Consider the following 16,399-nt stretch of genomic DNA (forward strand, 5'->3'; position numbering starts at 1 on the left):
TCTATTTGACTCGTATTAACAAAACTATGTTGATCAATGATTGAATCGAAATATAATCAACATCTTAAAGCATCAATAATAATATCTACTTCACAAAGTAGAGGATTAAGGGGGAAATTTCTATCACTCTAATGTTTAATGTGCTTTTCAATAGTAGCTTTTATCTGAATTAAGGAACTTAAAGTTACCAACCCTCTCTACTTCTGATCTTCCAATGAGAACTGGCTCCTGGTCCTCTCGTTTCCTTCTCCTGTAGTCAATAACCATCTCCTTGGTCTTTTTGACATCGAGTGAGAGGTTGTTGTGGCACCACTCGGCCAGCTTTTCAATTTCCCTCCTACGTGCTGATTCATTACCACCTTTGATTTGGCCAATACCTCACAGTTATAAGTGTAAAGTGAGTAGAGCAGGGGCGAAGCACAAGGCTTTGTGGTGCACCTGTGTTGATGGAGATTGTGGAGGAGATGCTGTTGCTAATCTGAACTGATTAGTGTCTGCCAGTGAACAAATAGAGGGCCTAATTGCATAAGGGGGGGGGGGATTGATGCCAAGGTCTTGAAGCTTATTGATTAGTTTTGAGGAGATGATAGTATTGAAGGTCAAGCTAAAGACAATAAAGAGCATCTTGATGTTTCTGGATTGAGTGAAGGGGCAATAAGATGGCATCTGCTGTGGACCTGTTGTGCCAGTAGGTAAACTGGGGTGGATCCAATTGGCTTCTCAGGCAGTTCATGTGTTTCATTGCCAACTTCTCAAAACACTTCATAACAGTGGAAGTAAGTGCTACTGGATGATATTGTCATTGAGGCAGGTTACCACATTTTTCTTAGGCACAGGTATGATTGAGGCCTGCCTGCTTGAAGCAGGTGGGTACCTCAGACTGCCGAAATGAGAGGCTTCTCAGATCTGAGGTACAATGATAAAACAAGTGGTAGATGTATGTAAGTGTCTTAGGGTGAGCATGAGAAAGAATAGATAACAGGTAAGTGAGTTGGTGAAAGGATTGGTGGGATTGTCCAAAGACCTGGCATAGATCCAATGGCGGAATAGCATCCTTTAATGTCATGTGAAATTTAAAACAAAAAAAATCTCTGCAGTTTTCATCCAGAATAAAATCAGAAACAAATGTCAAAGAGACAAAGGAAATTACCAAAAGAAAATGAGGAAAATAATCTACCATGTCCGTGCCAATTTTTAAAAATAAAACATTTCAACAGTCTAATTTCACTGTTCCCTATCTTTTCGAATTTCAAGCATTCATCTTCATATATACTGTACAATTTCCTCTAAATTGCCTGTCAGATTTCTGAGCAATACCTCAATAAACGTTAGGGGATGAAGTTTCCACTTTGAGTGCAGTCCAGTTTCCAACAGAAATTGCTCCAAAAATTTGAACAATTCTCTTCAATCTCATTTGCATATTGCCAAGAATCTAATTTTTGCTTTAAAAAATATTCCTTTAAATGTAGTAATATCATGAGATTTCAGTGAAAACGTGGCCATTCCAAAAATTAAATTAAATCATGGCATTCCAAAAATTAAATTAAATCATGGCATCTATTTCTCACATTATTGGAAGCATATTTTTATAATATGTCTTGTAGTTATTGTTCCTTCATTGGGATACAGAATTTGGTTTCATGGCAAGGGGTCCAAGAAATATTCAATCCTATTAACATGCTGTTGAAAATATCCAGATTAATTGCTGGTGCTTTGTTAGAGGCCATTCCATTTCAACTCCCAATCACCAGTTCACATTTTTGTGTTGGGAGCTGCCACACTGCTTCTGAACAAGTGCTAAAGGTTTTAACATCTTTCAGTTATGCTGGACAAAATTTACACATTAAACTTCCTCAATCTTTTCACCAGGTAAGCTCATACTGATAAGACTGTGCAGAAAAATTAAGCAGAAATTCCAGGTTTAAACATTTACATAACACCAATTCATGTATGATTATTTTAGCTAAAGCTTTATTTTGTCAATGAAAACTTACCTTCAGCCTGGACTGTTCCTGTTTTCTTTTCATCTTTTGCTTTGGTTTTATCTGTTCAAATTATAATTGAGTAAGGCATAAAGTATATGATAGTTTCAGATAATTTTAATACAATTAAAAAAAAGAATTCTACCAACATCACTTATGACTATTTGATGCATTGATAATTTTCTAAATATATTAATTGCATGTATCCAGTGCTGTATTTACTCAGAATGATGGGTTTTGACAGTTGCTGTTAATTGCACGGCACATTGCTTCTTATTGATTGAAAACATACCTTGGCAAACAGGACAGCATTTATCTTCAACATGAACAATCTCTGTGCAGTTCAGAGGAAGACATATGATGGGGTCGCATATTACAGTCCTTTTCTGAAACAGTAAAGAAATATGTCTAATATGAGTAAATCTGGCCATGCTGGAAAAAAATAATCGATAAAGTAAATCCAACTGAACCTTCGCTCAGTCAAGTTGGCTTTCATTTTGTCACCTGGCAAGTACAGATGGAGCACTTCCGGTCATAATCTGGTGCCCACTGGGACTCATGGGCTCTACGTTTCCCTTCAAAGTAACAAGAATTTGGATCTTTCTTCAACTCCTCTGAAGCAGGTACAACTTCCTCAAAAAGACCGTCTTCAAACTCCGGTTCCTTAGTTGTGACAAACCCTCTCGACTCGCACTGGTTTGGAATCAGCACCTGAGGAAGATTACAGCTTTAATACGATTGAAAATGCTGGGACTACAGCAGGCAGCAGTCACTAAATATGATGGATATTTCTTTAAACAAATGCTTGATGCTCATAGTTTCATTCACCATGAAACAGATGCTGTAACCTACCAACTCTGTGCTGGCTATCAAATACATACCTCTACCTTTGTCATTTTCTAAAACTCAGCTAATGTCCACCTGTGTCATTGGATTTCAAGAGCTCTTTTAAATATTTCTTAACTATGAGAGTATGTCACCCCACCACCCCTTCAGGCAGAAATTCCAGATTTCAACCACCTTCTATTCTTCATAATATTTTTTTATAAGTTCTCTCCTAACGCATATCTGGCTATAGATACCTCTGCTAGGGGTGAAGTTTCTCACTACCTAACCTGTTCATGCCCCTAATGAGTTTGCTTACCCAAATCAGGTCCTACCTCAACTTCCCCAATCTCCGGAAAACAGATTTGCCCTTTCACTGAGAAGTGAGTTGTGTGCCCAACTTCAGCTCCTGACTGACAAGGTCAATGACCCGGAGCTGAAGAAGGATGTACTCGGGACCAAAACCTCACTGAGACGATCACACCCAGAGTGCCGGCTTCAGACAGTGGATAGGCAACCACACAGTGAACTAGGGACATAAGCAGTCAGTGTAAGGATCCCCTGTGGTGATCCACCTCACCCCGTGGATATTGCTAGGTTGATGACCATACAGGGCACAGCAGCAGCAGCCAGTGCCTAGCTCTGAAACTCAGAAGAGAAAGGCAAAGTCAGACAGAATGATAGTGATAGGAACTCAGTGGTTAGAGAGACGGACAGCAGGTTCTGTGGCCACAAAAGAAAAGCCAGGATGGTGTGCTGCCTCCCAGGTGCTAGGGTGCAGGATGCCTCGGAGTCGCTGCAGAAGATTCTCCAGATGGCAGCTGAGCAGCCAGAGTTTGTGATACACGTATGCACCAATGACATAGGTAGGAAGGGGGTCGAGGTCCTGTGCAGTGAGTAATGGAGTTAGGGAAGAGGATGAAGAGCGGGACCTCCCAGTACATGTGCTAATCAAAGCAGGAATAGGATGACAGCACAGATGAATGAGTGGCTGAAGAAGTGGTGCAGTGGGCAGGGTTTCAGATTTCTATATCACTGGGATCTCTTCTGCAGAAGGTATTACCTGTACAGACAGTATGGCTTATACCTGAACCCGAGGAGGACCAATATCCTTGCAGGCAGGTTTGCTAAAGCTGTTGGCAAACGTCCATACTAATCTGTCAGGGGAATGGGAACTGGAGTGATTGGGCTGAGGATGGACAAGTCAATGTAGTGAAGAAGGGCAGACAAATGATAGGGAAAAATAGCAGCTAATGGGATGAGCCAAGGCCAAAATTAAAGTATAATAAATTTAGGACTGAAGGTGTTATATTTGAATGCACACAATATATGGAATAAGGTAGATGATCTTGTAGCATAGTTATAGATTGGCAGAAATGGTGTTGTGGGCATCCCTGAGTCATGGCTGAAAGAAGATTTTACTTGGAAGCTTAATATCCAAGGTATCAATACCTTCAGGTATGCAGAGAAGGTACGGTGGGTCTGTTAGTAATAAATAATATCCCTAGAAATATGTGACATAGGTTCAGATGATGTAGAATCGTTGTGGATAGAGTTAATAAATTGCAAGGGTGATTAGATCCTGATGGTAATTATATACTGGCCCCTGAACAGCACCTAGGATGTGATGTAAATTTCAACTCTAAACATAAAAACATGTAATAAGGGCAATGTAATGATAGGAGTGACTTCAATATGCAGGTAGACTGGGAAAATCAGGTTGGTGCTGGATCCAAAGGGGAGGGTACAAAAAAGCTGGATGAACTCAGCAGGTCAGGCAGCATCCGTTGAAAGAAGCAGTCAACGTTTTGGGTCGAGACCCTTTGTCAGTCCTTAGCCCGAAACTTCGACAGTGCTTCTCCTTATAGATGCTGCCTGGCCTGCTGTGTTCCACCAGCATTTCGCATGTGTTGTTTGAATGTCCAGCATCTGCAGATTTCCTCATGTTTGCTCTAAAAAAAAGCATGGAAAGGAGATTGGGTGATTGGCAGGAGGCAAAGAGTTGGAAGAAAGTGGTCCTTTCCGATTGATTGGCTACCTAGTAGGACCACTTCTTTCAAGTTCAAATTTAATTGTCATTCAATCATACACGAATACCCAGGGATACTGCCAAACAAAACAGCATAACTTCAGGGCAAAGCTGCAAAACAAAGTACCAACAGTCACACGCAGCACAAGGTACATATTGGTTTATACAAGATACCAAGCTCATACCAGAGATCAGTAAAATACAGTCACACAGAAATAATATAATCCAACTCCATGAGTCCATGAATGTTGCAGCAGTCTGCAGTTGACCACAGTACCAAGCCAAACAAACGCTGGGGAGCAGCACCGACTCCTACACCCGTCTCCTGGGATTTTCAGACTGCGTTTCACATTACGTGCCTATGATTTGAATAATGAATTGATGGATTTGAGGCCATGTATGCAGACAATACAAGGATAGGTAGATGGGCAGGTAGCATTGAGGAAGCAGGGAGGCTACAGAAAGATTTGGAAAGATTGGGGAGAATGAGCAATTAGAAAGAAGTGGCAAATGGAATACAGTGTGGGGAGGTGTATGCTCATACACTTTGGTAGAGGGAATAAAGGTGTAGACTATTTTCCAAACAGGAAGAAGATTTTTTAAACTTGCAGGTTGAGTCAGACGTAAGGAAGGCAAGTGCAATGTTTGCATTCAATTCAAAAGGACTAGAATATAACAGCAAGGATGTGACACTGAGTCTTTATAGAGCATTGATCAGACTACCCTGAGAGTATTGTGAGCAGTTTTGGGCCGCTTATCTAAGAAAGGATGTGCTGACAGTGGAGAGGGTCCAGAGCAGGTGCACAAGAATGATTCTGGGAATGAAAGGGTTATTGTGTGATGTTACACTTGATGGCTCTGGGCCCGTACTCACTGGAGTTTAGTAGAATGGGGCGGGGGGGGGGGTTATCTCAGTGAAACCTATTGAACACTGAAAGGGCTGGATAGATTGGATCTGAAGAGGATATTTCCTATAGTGAGTGAATAGCCTCAGAACAGAGAGGTGTCCATTAAAATGGAGATGAGAAGGAATTTCTTTAAACAGAGAGCGGTGGATCTGTGGAACTCATTGCCACGGAAGGCTCTGGAGGGAAGCCATTGAGTATACTTAAAGTGGAGGTTGATAGGTTCTTGGTAGGTCAGGATGTCAAAGGCTACAGGGAGAAGGCAGGAGAATGGGGCTGACAGGGATAATAAATCAGTCACGATGAGTTGGGTGGTCTAATGCTGCTCCTATGTGTCATGGTGTTATGGTCTTTTCATTCAGAGCTGAAATGCTCCAAGCAAGCAATAGCTTGACATTCCTCTGCCCTCTCTATCTCTCTAATGCAATTATATGCATCCTGTGATATGGTGACCAGGAATAAACATGGCTTTCCAGTTATGGATGGCCTAACTAATTCCTGTTATGGTTGAATCATACCCACCTTGCTCTGTGTCCCAATTAGTGAACACAAGAATCTTGCATGTCTTCTTAACTACCTTTATACCTTCAGCTGTTTTGGACATGTATGCCAAGCTCCCTCTGCTCTGCACAACTTCCAAGGGTTCCATCATTCATTATATACTCTAGCTGTTGTTGACCCTCTCAGTAGGTATCACCTCACATTTATCAGGATTTGCTGTTATTCTCTCCTCCTAACCAGTTCATTAACATCATTTTGTAGCCATGCTGAAAGATTGCTTCCAATTGTAGCACATTGGTACATACCGGTCCTCGTATTTCTCCTCTAGGATTAAGTTTTGTGGTAACTTGAATAAATGCCGTTCCTCTATTAAGATGTCGCAGGAGATCACTACTAATATCCTTCAATATTCCTTGAGCCTAAAAGACCAATACAAAGTAAGTTCTTTTAGCTGTATGTAAAAATCAAAATTATCATACATTCCTTAAATTGTTTTTGATTTGCTTAAATGCATTGGTACTGGATTTTAAAAATACCAATAATTAACTTTGCAATGAGGTGGTCACGTCTCTGTCGAAGTCCTGATCTGCAATGGCACTCAAACTGCTTTTATTTGATGGCAGATGAGTTCCTGTTCCTGGAGCTTGCCGGCTGACTATTTTCCGACATTCTCCAGGCATGGCTTGGAAGATGGCACCTCTCGGGCGCGGCCTGGTGGACAGCTGATCCCAAGCCAGTGTCCCTGACCGAAGCGTTACGGGAGATGGATCATCAGGATGTTGCTGCGGCAGATGTATGGACAGAGTTCTCTGTAATTGAGCAAATTCCTCTCCCTCTCTCTCTCTTGTGGGGGTGGGGGGAAGAGTTTGCTGCCAACTTTAGAGTTAGGAATCTCAAAATCAAACAATGACATGGCAGACTGGTTTTGTGACAGTGACCGTCAGTCTCCCGTTTTGCTGTGAAAATAAGGGTATTGTCTTCCGCCAGAGGTTTGGTTTCAAAAACATCTGCAGACCAAAATCAGTTAGGGTTCTGCACGTGAGACCTGACATGGAAAATGTGGCGATTTTCTTGGGCATATGCATTGAATTTCTTTTTATGAGATAAAGTATTTAATTTTGCAAGAAGCCCACTTAGGGAGAAGTTGACAGGTTGTAATTTAGCATGGATGACTGTGAATTCCAATCTATTCTCACTCAGCATCTGCTCCAGAGAACTTTAAGTCTATTAGAATCCAGAGCTGGAACCCCAGCTGATTCCCCGTGAACATTCTGTCAGTAATAGTATTCTAATGGCTGCCCAACTGAGATCAGATAATTCAGAGCAGATCGTGAATCCAGGGAAGAGCTTGGCATGTTGGTTACACATTTAGTGAGTATGTTGTCAATAAATAACTTTCTGAAGTTGATGTCATGAAAATGTTGCCTTGGGTCAAATTCTCCCCATCCATATGTTTGAAGTGATTTTGATTTAAAAAAAATGCTATTTAAACAAAATATTACCTCAGATCCATAAAACCCTTTAAGGAGCCGCTTATGTTCACCGCTGTTCTCATCCACTTCCCCAATCTCAGCGAATCCATGGAGATGTGCATTAATGGTAATGTCTTCAGTTTTACTCAGCCCAGCCACAAGTATCTCATAGTGTAGGTGGCAGTGTTCATCCAAAGACATCCAAGCATGCCCTGCTGAGCTAGTCTTTACAGGGGGTACCACAAACTGTCCAGCTAATGGGATTGGCAGATCTGTAGAGAAGAGGTTGTTTGTACTAGTATTGAAGAGCTTCTTCACCAACAGACATTTTACACATGGCCCACTTTAATAGCTAAAAACAACTTTTGCAATAAGAACAGGATTCTATAAAATGAGGGGCCAAATAAAATAAAAGTAGAAAATGCCACCAAAGTACCACAGGTTAATCGGCAACTGAAAGGAGGAACACAGATAATGTTTCTAGCCTGAAGTGACCTCAGTCAGAACTGAGGGCCAAGAAAATGACCCATAAAATCTGATTAAGTGATTTGTTCAATGTGCAAATCTGTCCTGTTTGGGTGTTGATGGACACATTATGTAATCCATTAAAATTTTGACTAGGAGAGGTCAGTGATTTGTCTGAATCTCCCATCTGGTTCTTTCCTGCGAATCAGTGATCCTGAAACATACTTCCAAGAAAAACACCATCTAATCCTTCCTTAAACCTGTTGGATTCTGCTATTGCAGCTCTTTCTATTTTACATTTCTAATCCCATTCAAATGGGAAAAAATGGTTTTAAATAAATTCCTTATTTTCCGTGACACACCTAGCTTTGAGGCATGTTTTGAAGTGTTTTTACCTTAAAAGAAATTCTTTTCAGGTAGAAGTTAATTCTTAACTATTGAAAATTAAGTAGATCAGAAATCATTCACTTGCTCTAAAATTCTCAGAAAAGTAAAGTATCAGGATAGAGAATCACAAACACAGGACAATCTGTAGATGCTGGAAATCCAAAGTATCACACACAAAATACTGGAGGAACTCAGCAGGCCAGGCAGTTTCTGTGGGAAAAAAAAATAAACAGTTGACATTTTGGCCTGAGGCCCTTCTTCAGGATAGATAACCTTTTCTCACAACGTTATCCTATAAATTCTGAAACCCATCTTGCAGCTTCCTTTCAAGACTATTTAAATCCTTTATAGTCTGATTGAGGAATCTGAACTGAACACGACTCCAATTAATGTCCTGATGAAGGGTCTCGGCCCGAAACGTCGACAGTGCTTCTCCTTATAGATGCTGCCTGGCCTGCTGTGTTCCACCAGCACTTTGTGTGTGTTGTTTGAATTTCCAGCATCTGCAGATTTCCTCGTGTTTACTCCAATTACACAGTTAGATTGTCAGATGCAACTCCAAAATCATCCTCTCTGGTTTCAAAGGTCTCCCACTGTAAGCTGAAAGAATTGTGTCATGTGTTTTCTGACTACTTGGGAATGATAGAAATGATGAATAAATGCTATCTTTGTCTGTATTAAAAGTACCAGCCAAATATGTTGATAATTTTATTGTTACTCTAATAACCTACACAACAAAGCCCCACTCTTTCCCGGTCTATTATTTGAAATACATTACCACTTGCAATACAATTCAATTTTTTCACTATTTTCAGTCTCCTAGTTGGACACTTACTTATGTTGCCCTCCTACTGCACTTTCCTGGTTACTTACCTCCCCTGTCCAGATCTTTTGGATCATTACTCTCTGATTCATTGCATTGGTTACAGCTCTAGATTCCATGAAGTAAACCTAGTCAATAGACTATCCTTCAGACACTTACTAATATCATAGCCAACAAAAGGAAGAGCAAGAATTCACTGGGCTCTGGCAACTATTTATTAAACGCTATGTCTTTCTTCCCAGATATTGCCTGACCTGCTGAGAACTTACAACATTATTTGCTTTTACTTCATATTTCCAGAATCTACATTTTGTAGTGTATTTTTTGGTTGTTTCTATTATAGAAGATAAAACTGAGCTCATAAAACCACTGAATTTGAGCAGAAAACATCGTTTCTGGAGTTGCTAATTGAACTGAAGTACTGAATGATAACTTAAAATGGGTATTGTTCTCAGGTAAACAGTTGATGACTTAATTATTTTCTTTACCGTAGTATCTTGCTTGAAGGCCACTATAGAGTAAAGAACTGATTTGTCCTCTCAGTTCCCCCTCTTCATACTCCTTTGTTGCAACATTGATGAAGAGCTCATTCTGTAATAGCATATGAACGTCCCTGGCATTTAGACTGTTGCTAATTCCAGTTGCCTAAAATTACAAACAAACCATTTGGGGTTTAAAACACAGACAGCTACTTGTTAAATACTGTGCAATTTACCTTTTCAGAAAGAGATACAAACATGGTACTTACAAAATTATTCCTGTAGTCCGAAGTTAAATCGTGTAAAATATTCCGTCTGTGCCTGCGTCGAGGCTTTGTTTCAATTGTGAGCCCTATGACTTCACTGGCAATGCCAGCTACTTGTACCTGTAACATAACATTCATTTGCCAGAGGTGTTACCCAACACTGCATGCCATTGATTATAATCAAATATTTGAAATCCTCTGCAATTATAATTGAAGGTTAATCATATGCATACATTTTCTGGTATTAAACAATGCCAATAATATTCTATAGAAGAAGGTATCTGTGTTATTAGAATAAGTATTTTGTGCACACGGTTACAGAATAATATGGAATAAAACTTTTACCTGAAATTCAAGAGTCCCATTGTCATGTAAAGTAAATTTTGCTGAACCAACAGCACCAGTTTTAGTGGCCGTGAGAGCATTTCCACCTGAGAGTACACTCTGAATAGCTAATAGAAGGGGGAAAAACAGCATTAAACCATGTTAAATATACTAAATCAAATTGGATTACATACATCAGTGCTTTGCTTCATTATTATTTAAGAAATCAGTGAGATTTTGAGATTCCTAAAAGAGTGTCAACATTAATACCACCTTATTATGAACCAATGAGAGGTGCATCTTGGTGAGTGAGGACTAATCATTCGAATTTTTGCTCTGTTGGCCATGACCCCCTTTCTTAAACAATTCAATTCAAGTATATCCAGAAACCTGGCCAAATTCTCAACATTCCCTGTTGGAGAGCACATAATTCTGAATACCAATAAAATCCGCAATGAAGCTCAAAGGTTTATGTTGGAATGTCGGCAAGACATGACGCAGATTGGGGGACCGCTTCGTCGAACACCTCTGCTCCGTCCGTCACAACAGACAGGATTTCCAGGTTGCCACCCACTTCATCTCTGCCTCTCATTCCCATCTAAATATGTCCATACATGGCCTCCTCTACTGCCATGATGAGGCCAAACTCAGGTTGGAGGAGCAACACCTCATATACCGTCTGGGTAGCCTCCAGCCTGGTGGTATGAACATTGAATTCTCCAATTTCCGGTAATTCCCTTCCCCTCTCCCCCCCCCATCCTTGGTCCCTCTCTGCCCCTCTCCCCTTTCAACTTTCTGCTCCTTTATCTCTACAGTTCTCTCATGCTTATCCCCTCCCCCCTTTACCCTTCCTCTGATTGGTTCTCCACCTGGCACCTCTAGCCCTTCCCCCTTCTCTATCTCTCTTACTGGGCTTCGGCCCTCTCTCCCCACACCCATTCCTGATGAAGGGTCTTGGCCTGAAACATTGGCTACTCTTTTCGCACAGATACTGCCTGACCTGCAGAGTTCTTCCAGCGTCGTGTATGTATTCTTACGTTGGAACTAGTAGTCACAAGATTGTTCGTCCACAAAACTACAGTTATGACATCTATATTGTAATTCATGAGCAATAAAATGTATTATATGAAGAATATCATATACAGTAAGTGTAACGATTTTCTCTTACTGGCACTTCCCCTTGTGCATTTTTCATATTTTAAGGCATATCTTATTGATGCATCATCGTGTATGTGATGTTATAGGAAGGACTAACTAATTGCCTGAAAATAAGTTCATCTCATATTAATTAAGTGACAAATATTTAGAAAAATGTTTACTCTTGAATGCATGACAAGTATGTAAAATTTAGTGTGATTCAAATTGGGAAAGAGCTAATGCTGTAAGAATAGTATGAAAACCTAACACTGAAAATTGTTAGTAAAATCAGAGGTAACTGAATGGGTGCTCAGCACATCACTGGGACACAACTACCGGAATTGGAGACAATCTATAGCTTTCGATGCCAACGTAACGTCATTAAAGACCCATCCCATCCCAGACACTGCCTGTTCAGACTCCTGCCATCTGGTAGGAGATACGGAAACATCTTAGCTTAGACAGGAAGACTGAAAAAGTGCTTCTTCCTGAGGGCTGTTGTGCAGCTGAATAATGCTACACACCGGTTTGCCAGTGGCCTTTGAGTGTTTGGGACAAACAAAGTCACTTGTTGCATGTACTGTAAATATGGGAATTTCTATTTTTTTTTAAAGGGAGAGCCATACCTCATGCAATGTTTTCCATGGATTGGAGTAGCACTGCAATCTTGTTGTCTTGAGCAATGATAATAAAGTTCTATTCTATTCTATTTCCTTTCATTTAATAAGGACCTGCATGGTAGGCTGGACTGGAAGGTTAGATCCCATGGAAGGCAGGGAGATGGATTCAAAATTTGTTTGATGGTAGGAAGCAGAGGAAGATAGTTGAAGGTTGCTTCTCAGAATGAAGGTCCATGTCTAGTCATGGGACACTGGGGTCAGTTAGGCTTGATAAGTAAGTTTGAAGATGACATGAAATTAAGAGTTGCTGTTGATAGTGAAGAAAGTTGTCACAGATTACAGGGGGATCTTGATCAGTTAGGGATGCGGCCGAAGGGTGGCAAATGGATTTCAATACAGATAAGTGCGAGGTGATACATTTTGGAAAGTCAAAGCAACAAAGAACTTTTACTCTGAATGGTAGACCAATAGGGAGCCTAATGGAACAGAGGGATGTAGAAATCATTGTGCATACTTCATTGACAACAAAGGTGGACAGGGTGGCAGAGGAGGTGTGTAGCCCACTGACCTTCCTCAGTCTGAGCACTGACTGTAGGAATTGAGCCATTATGTTGTGGTTGTAGGAGTCAGTGGTAAGGCTGCACTTGGGGTTCTGCGTATAGTTTTGTTCACTCTGTTATAGGAAAGACCTGAAAAGATTTCTGAGCATTTTACCAGGACTCAGGTGCCTGAGTTATAAGGATAGGTGTTTATTCCCTGAAATGTAGGAGAATAAGGAGCAACCTTATAGGACATTTTCAAGTTATAAGAGACATAGATTAGATGGATAGTAACAGTATTTTCCCCGGGTAGGGGAGTCCAAAACAAGATGGTATAGATTTAAGGTGAGCAAGGAAAGACTTAAAAGGGACCTGGTGAGGGGCAACTTGCACTGGGGGGGGGGGGGGGGTGGTGAGTATATGGAACAAGTTACCAGAGGAAGTGGTTGAGGCAGGTAAAGTAATAACATTTAAGTATTGGAGAGCCTTGGGCACTTGGGTAGTTACATATAAGAGCAGGACTTGGAGAAATATGGACCATATAAAGGAAATTGGGATCGGAATGTGGAGGGTATGGATTCATTGTTCCAAAGGTCCTATTTCAGTGCTAAACTGCTCTACAGTTCTAAGACAGCATATAGCTTTGCTTACTTTCTTTTAAATGCTTTTATTACAATACCATTGTAAAGTATTCTTTTTCGGAGGTATTCTGACAGAAAAATCTGGCTTTCAAATTTATGCTCTCTTGTGAGGCAAACGTGTCATGCTTTGCTGAATCTAATTGGGATAGATGCCAGGAATTATCGCTTATTCAGTCCTTTGGAACAAATTCCTGCACGACATGATGGGTGTCCATTTATTATGGTTCTTTAAAAAGGAACTTGAGCAGTTCCTGAAAGAAGAGGACATCGCAAATTACATTATAATATGCCAGGGGCTATCAGGATCTCCTAAAGTTTCCCTGACTTCCTCCAGGGATTGAAGCAGAATTTTCCAGAGTTTTGTTAAATTAATCACAGGTTTTATTCTTGTGTTACCTTGTGCACCAACTAACATCCCCACTCTTCACCCAGGAGAGGAATGGGGATGATAGTTGGTTCCCAGGATCGTGTTATATTGAGTTACAACACAACCCAGTAGATTGTGTTATTGTGATAACACCATCTGCTGGACAAAATGACTTTGATGCCTTGACGGTATTTTCCTGTTGATTCTTTGAGATTGCTGTGTGCATGTTGACTCCAAATTGTCCCTCAACATTTAACATCAGTGCAAAGCTTCAAACCCTTGTGCACATGTCATATAAACAGCAGACAATGATAAAGGGGTTCTCTTGTTTACTGTAAAGTGCCAGAAGCTTTAAGCAAAACAGCGTAAAGTATATTTACCCCATGGTTTCCATAGTTACTCAGCTGAGCTGCAGTTTCAGAACTCTTGCAGTAATTCACTCCCGTCCCTCCATGTTCCTAATTACTTAAGTTTTCCACTTACTATCACATGTTTTCTTGGCTGTGACAATTCCAGAAATACGATTTGGATTTCTGCCTTCAGTTTCCAGAGAAATTTCCAACTGGCCATGTGAAAGCAGGAACATCTCCTTGTTACTGAGGTCAGTCATCACTTCAGCAAAATTGGAGTCCTGGGCAAAGAGGAGACGCATTTCTCTCAATATAATATAAAGTTATAACATCAGAGTACTTTGGATTTTATTATTCAATGGAATCAACTTTGAGTGTTAATAAAGTACAGAGTGTGATGGCACGGTAGAATTAATTAGATTCCACATTTCTGGATTAATGATCTGCAGATGTGAGTTCAAATCCCATGAATACATTTTGTGTGAATTTAAAGTAATTTTAAAAATCTGAAATTCAAAGCTAGTATTAGGAGTGGTGAGAATGAAACAACTGGACTGTTGTAAAAACCCATATGGTTCATTAATAGCCCCCACTGGACCTACAACAGGGCAGCTGACTCTTAATTGACCTCTGAGCTTGTCTCAGTAGATACTTGACTTGGGGATTCGAAAGGACACCAAATATTGGCCTTGCCAATGACATCTAGATCTCATATATGAACAAAAAATATGTTGTCCAATAAAACATCATCCTAAAAAATAATATTTGTAATTAAAGTGCAGTTGCAATCTAGACTAGATTCAAAATCAGGTGAAGTTTTGGGTTACAGAATTTGGGTAATAATTAAAACTGTGAGAGCAGTAATAAAAATTGAATTAGTGATGTGTTCACATGTTCCCATGTGAATTCTGGTACAAGGCAAAGTTTCTGAAGTATTGTGAGGCTTGGCAGAGTATTTCTAATTCCTTCATCCATGCCTTGAGTGTTTAGTGTTTAAAACCTGTTGCAGAGTAAAGTTTGGGAGAACGATATCTCACATGGGTGGTGATGTTGGCTCTGACTTCTCTCAATGGCTGGCTCCCATATGATAATTGCACGCGGACTGGGACCAGGCTGTGGTCTGCAAGAGAACAAAGGAATTGTAAGTGAGCAGCATACCGCAAGATTATGCAGAGGTAAACAGGATGTTTGCAATACATTTTATCAAATGGCCAAAGCCACAACATGAACATAACAGTCAAAATGAAAGAAGTTATGAAAATCATAGTAGATGGAACATTACCTTCTCCAAAATCTCTTATAGTCATGCATGTGCTATATAGCATTTAAGGCTACTCTAATGTAGGGTTGAGTTGTGTTAGAGGATCATAAGCTCTTTATAAACTGATGTCTGAACCCAATAAAAAGAACAATAAAATAGTAAATGGTTTTACCTTTTTCACTTTTGTTCAGCAGCCCCTCAAACATGATGATAAAATGTAGATTATTTTCAACATCGCTGAGTGTCAGCATGGCAATGCCACCCAGTCCGGAGTGATCAGCGTCAGTCGAAGTCAGAACAGAACTGAATGTTTCTAGAGAATGAAGCATATTCGTAAAATACAAAACATTGGTTTGGTGCCTCTTTTGGAAGAATACTTACAACTGACCTTTAAGTTCTTGTTACCCTTTCTCAGTTTTGAAGCCATCTGGTTCTACAGAGGAAGCTGTTGTTGAACACCCTCCTTTTGCAGCATGCAAGTTATCTTATAAACAAGATATGTTTACTTATTAGTATATAAACTGGCTTTCCTCTAATACTTTGGGAGCCAATGGGGGAAAATATCGAAACATGAAGCACCCCAAACTCTTCAAATTTTGCTTAAGTGCTTAGTGAAGGCTTTTTTTTAAAAGGTGATCAACTTACCAGCAAAGAGTGCTCTGTGCTTGACAATTTTGCCTAGGATGGCAGCATCTGACTGTGGCTGTGCCATCAGCACAATGTGGAGCTGATCAGACTTCAGCAGCTTGATAAAAGGTTTATGTACATTTCTCCACAGGCCACAGATCTGCAAACAAGGCCAAACGCAAACATCAGAGAGAAAGCACCAGAAAATAAAGAATCCAGCTGGAAATGGGTGAAAGACGATCAGCCGTTTACCAGGTTGCTTTGAGGTGTAGTCATCTTGCGAACTGGATGTTCGAATAAAACTGTCCCATCCTGATCCCGAAAGCTTACCCTAATAGGGCGGCGGAGTCTATAGACAGAAGAAATCAGCAGATATTCAGATTACAGGGATGCATTTCA

General features: G+C 40.3%; 1 protein-coding gene across 2 annotated transcripts in view; it reads right to left on the reverse strand.

Annotated features, from left to right (window-relative positions):
- The window catches only part of chrd (chordin), an 83,763-nt gene that overhangs the window by 9,855 nt on the left and 57,509 nt on the right, over positions 1–16,399 (reverse strand). For both annotated transcript variants that reach the window (XM_059945188.1, XM_059945181.1), the window contains 13 exons: positions 16,253–16,349; positions 16,019–16,160; positions 15,546–15,686; positions 15,150–15,232; positions 14,246–14,393; positions 10,480–10,586; positions 10,138–10,254; positions 9,878–10,034; positions 7,745–7,986; positions 6,548–6,661; positions 2,487–2,693; positions 2,275–2,368; positions 1,995–2,045 (listed from right to left, as the gene is read on the reverse strand). In XM_059945188.1, the coding sequence (XP_059801171.1) occupies positions 1,995–2,045; positions 2,275–2,368; positions 2,487–2,693; positions 6,548–6,661; positions 7,745–7,986; positions 9,878–10,034; positions 10,138–10,254; positions 10,480–10,586; positions 14,246–14,393; positions 15,150–15,232; positions 15,546–15,686; positions 16,019–16,160; positions 16,253–16,349 (1,700 nt within the window). The remainder of the gene's footprint in view (positions 1–1,994; positions 2,046–2,274; positions 2,369–2,486; positions 2,694–6,547; positions 6,662–7,744; positions 7,987–9,877; positions 10,035–10,137; positions 10,255–10,479; positions 10,587–14,245; positions 14,394–15,149; positions 15,233–15,545; positions 15,687–16,018; positions 16,161–16,252; positions 16,350–16,399) is intronic.

The sequence above is a fragment of the Hypanus sabinus genome, chromosome 2 (genome assembly GCF_030144855.1).
Source record: "Hypanus sabinus isolate sHypSab1 chromosome 2, sHypSab1.hap1, whole genome shotgun sequence".
Classification (NCBI taxonomy): domain Eukaryota; kingdom Metazoa; phylum Chordata; class Chondrichthyes; order Myliobatiformes; family Dasyatidae; genus Hypanus; species Hypanus sabinus.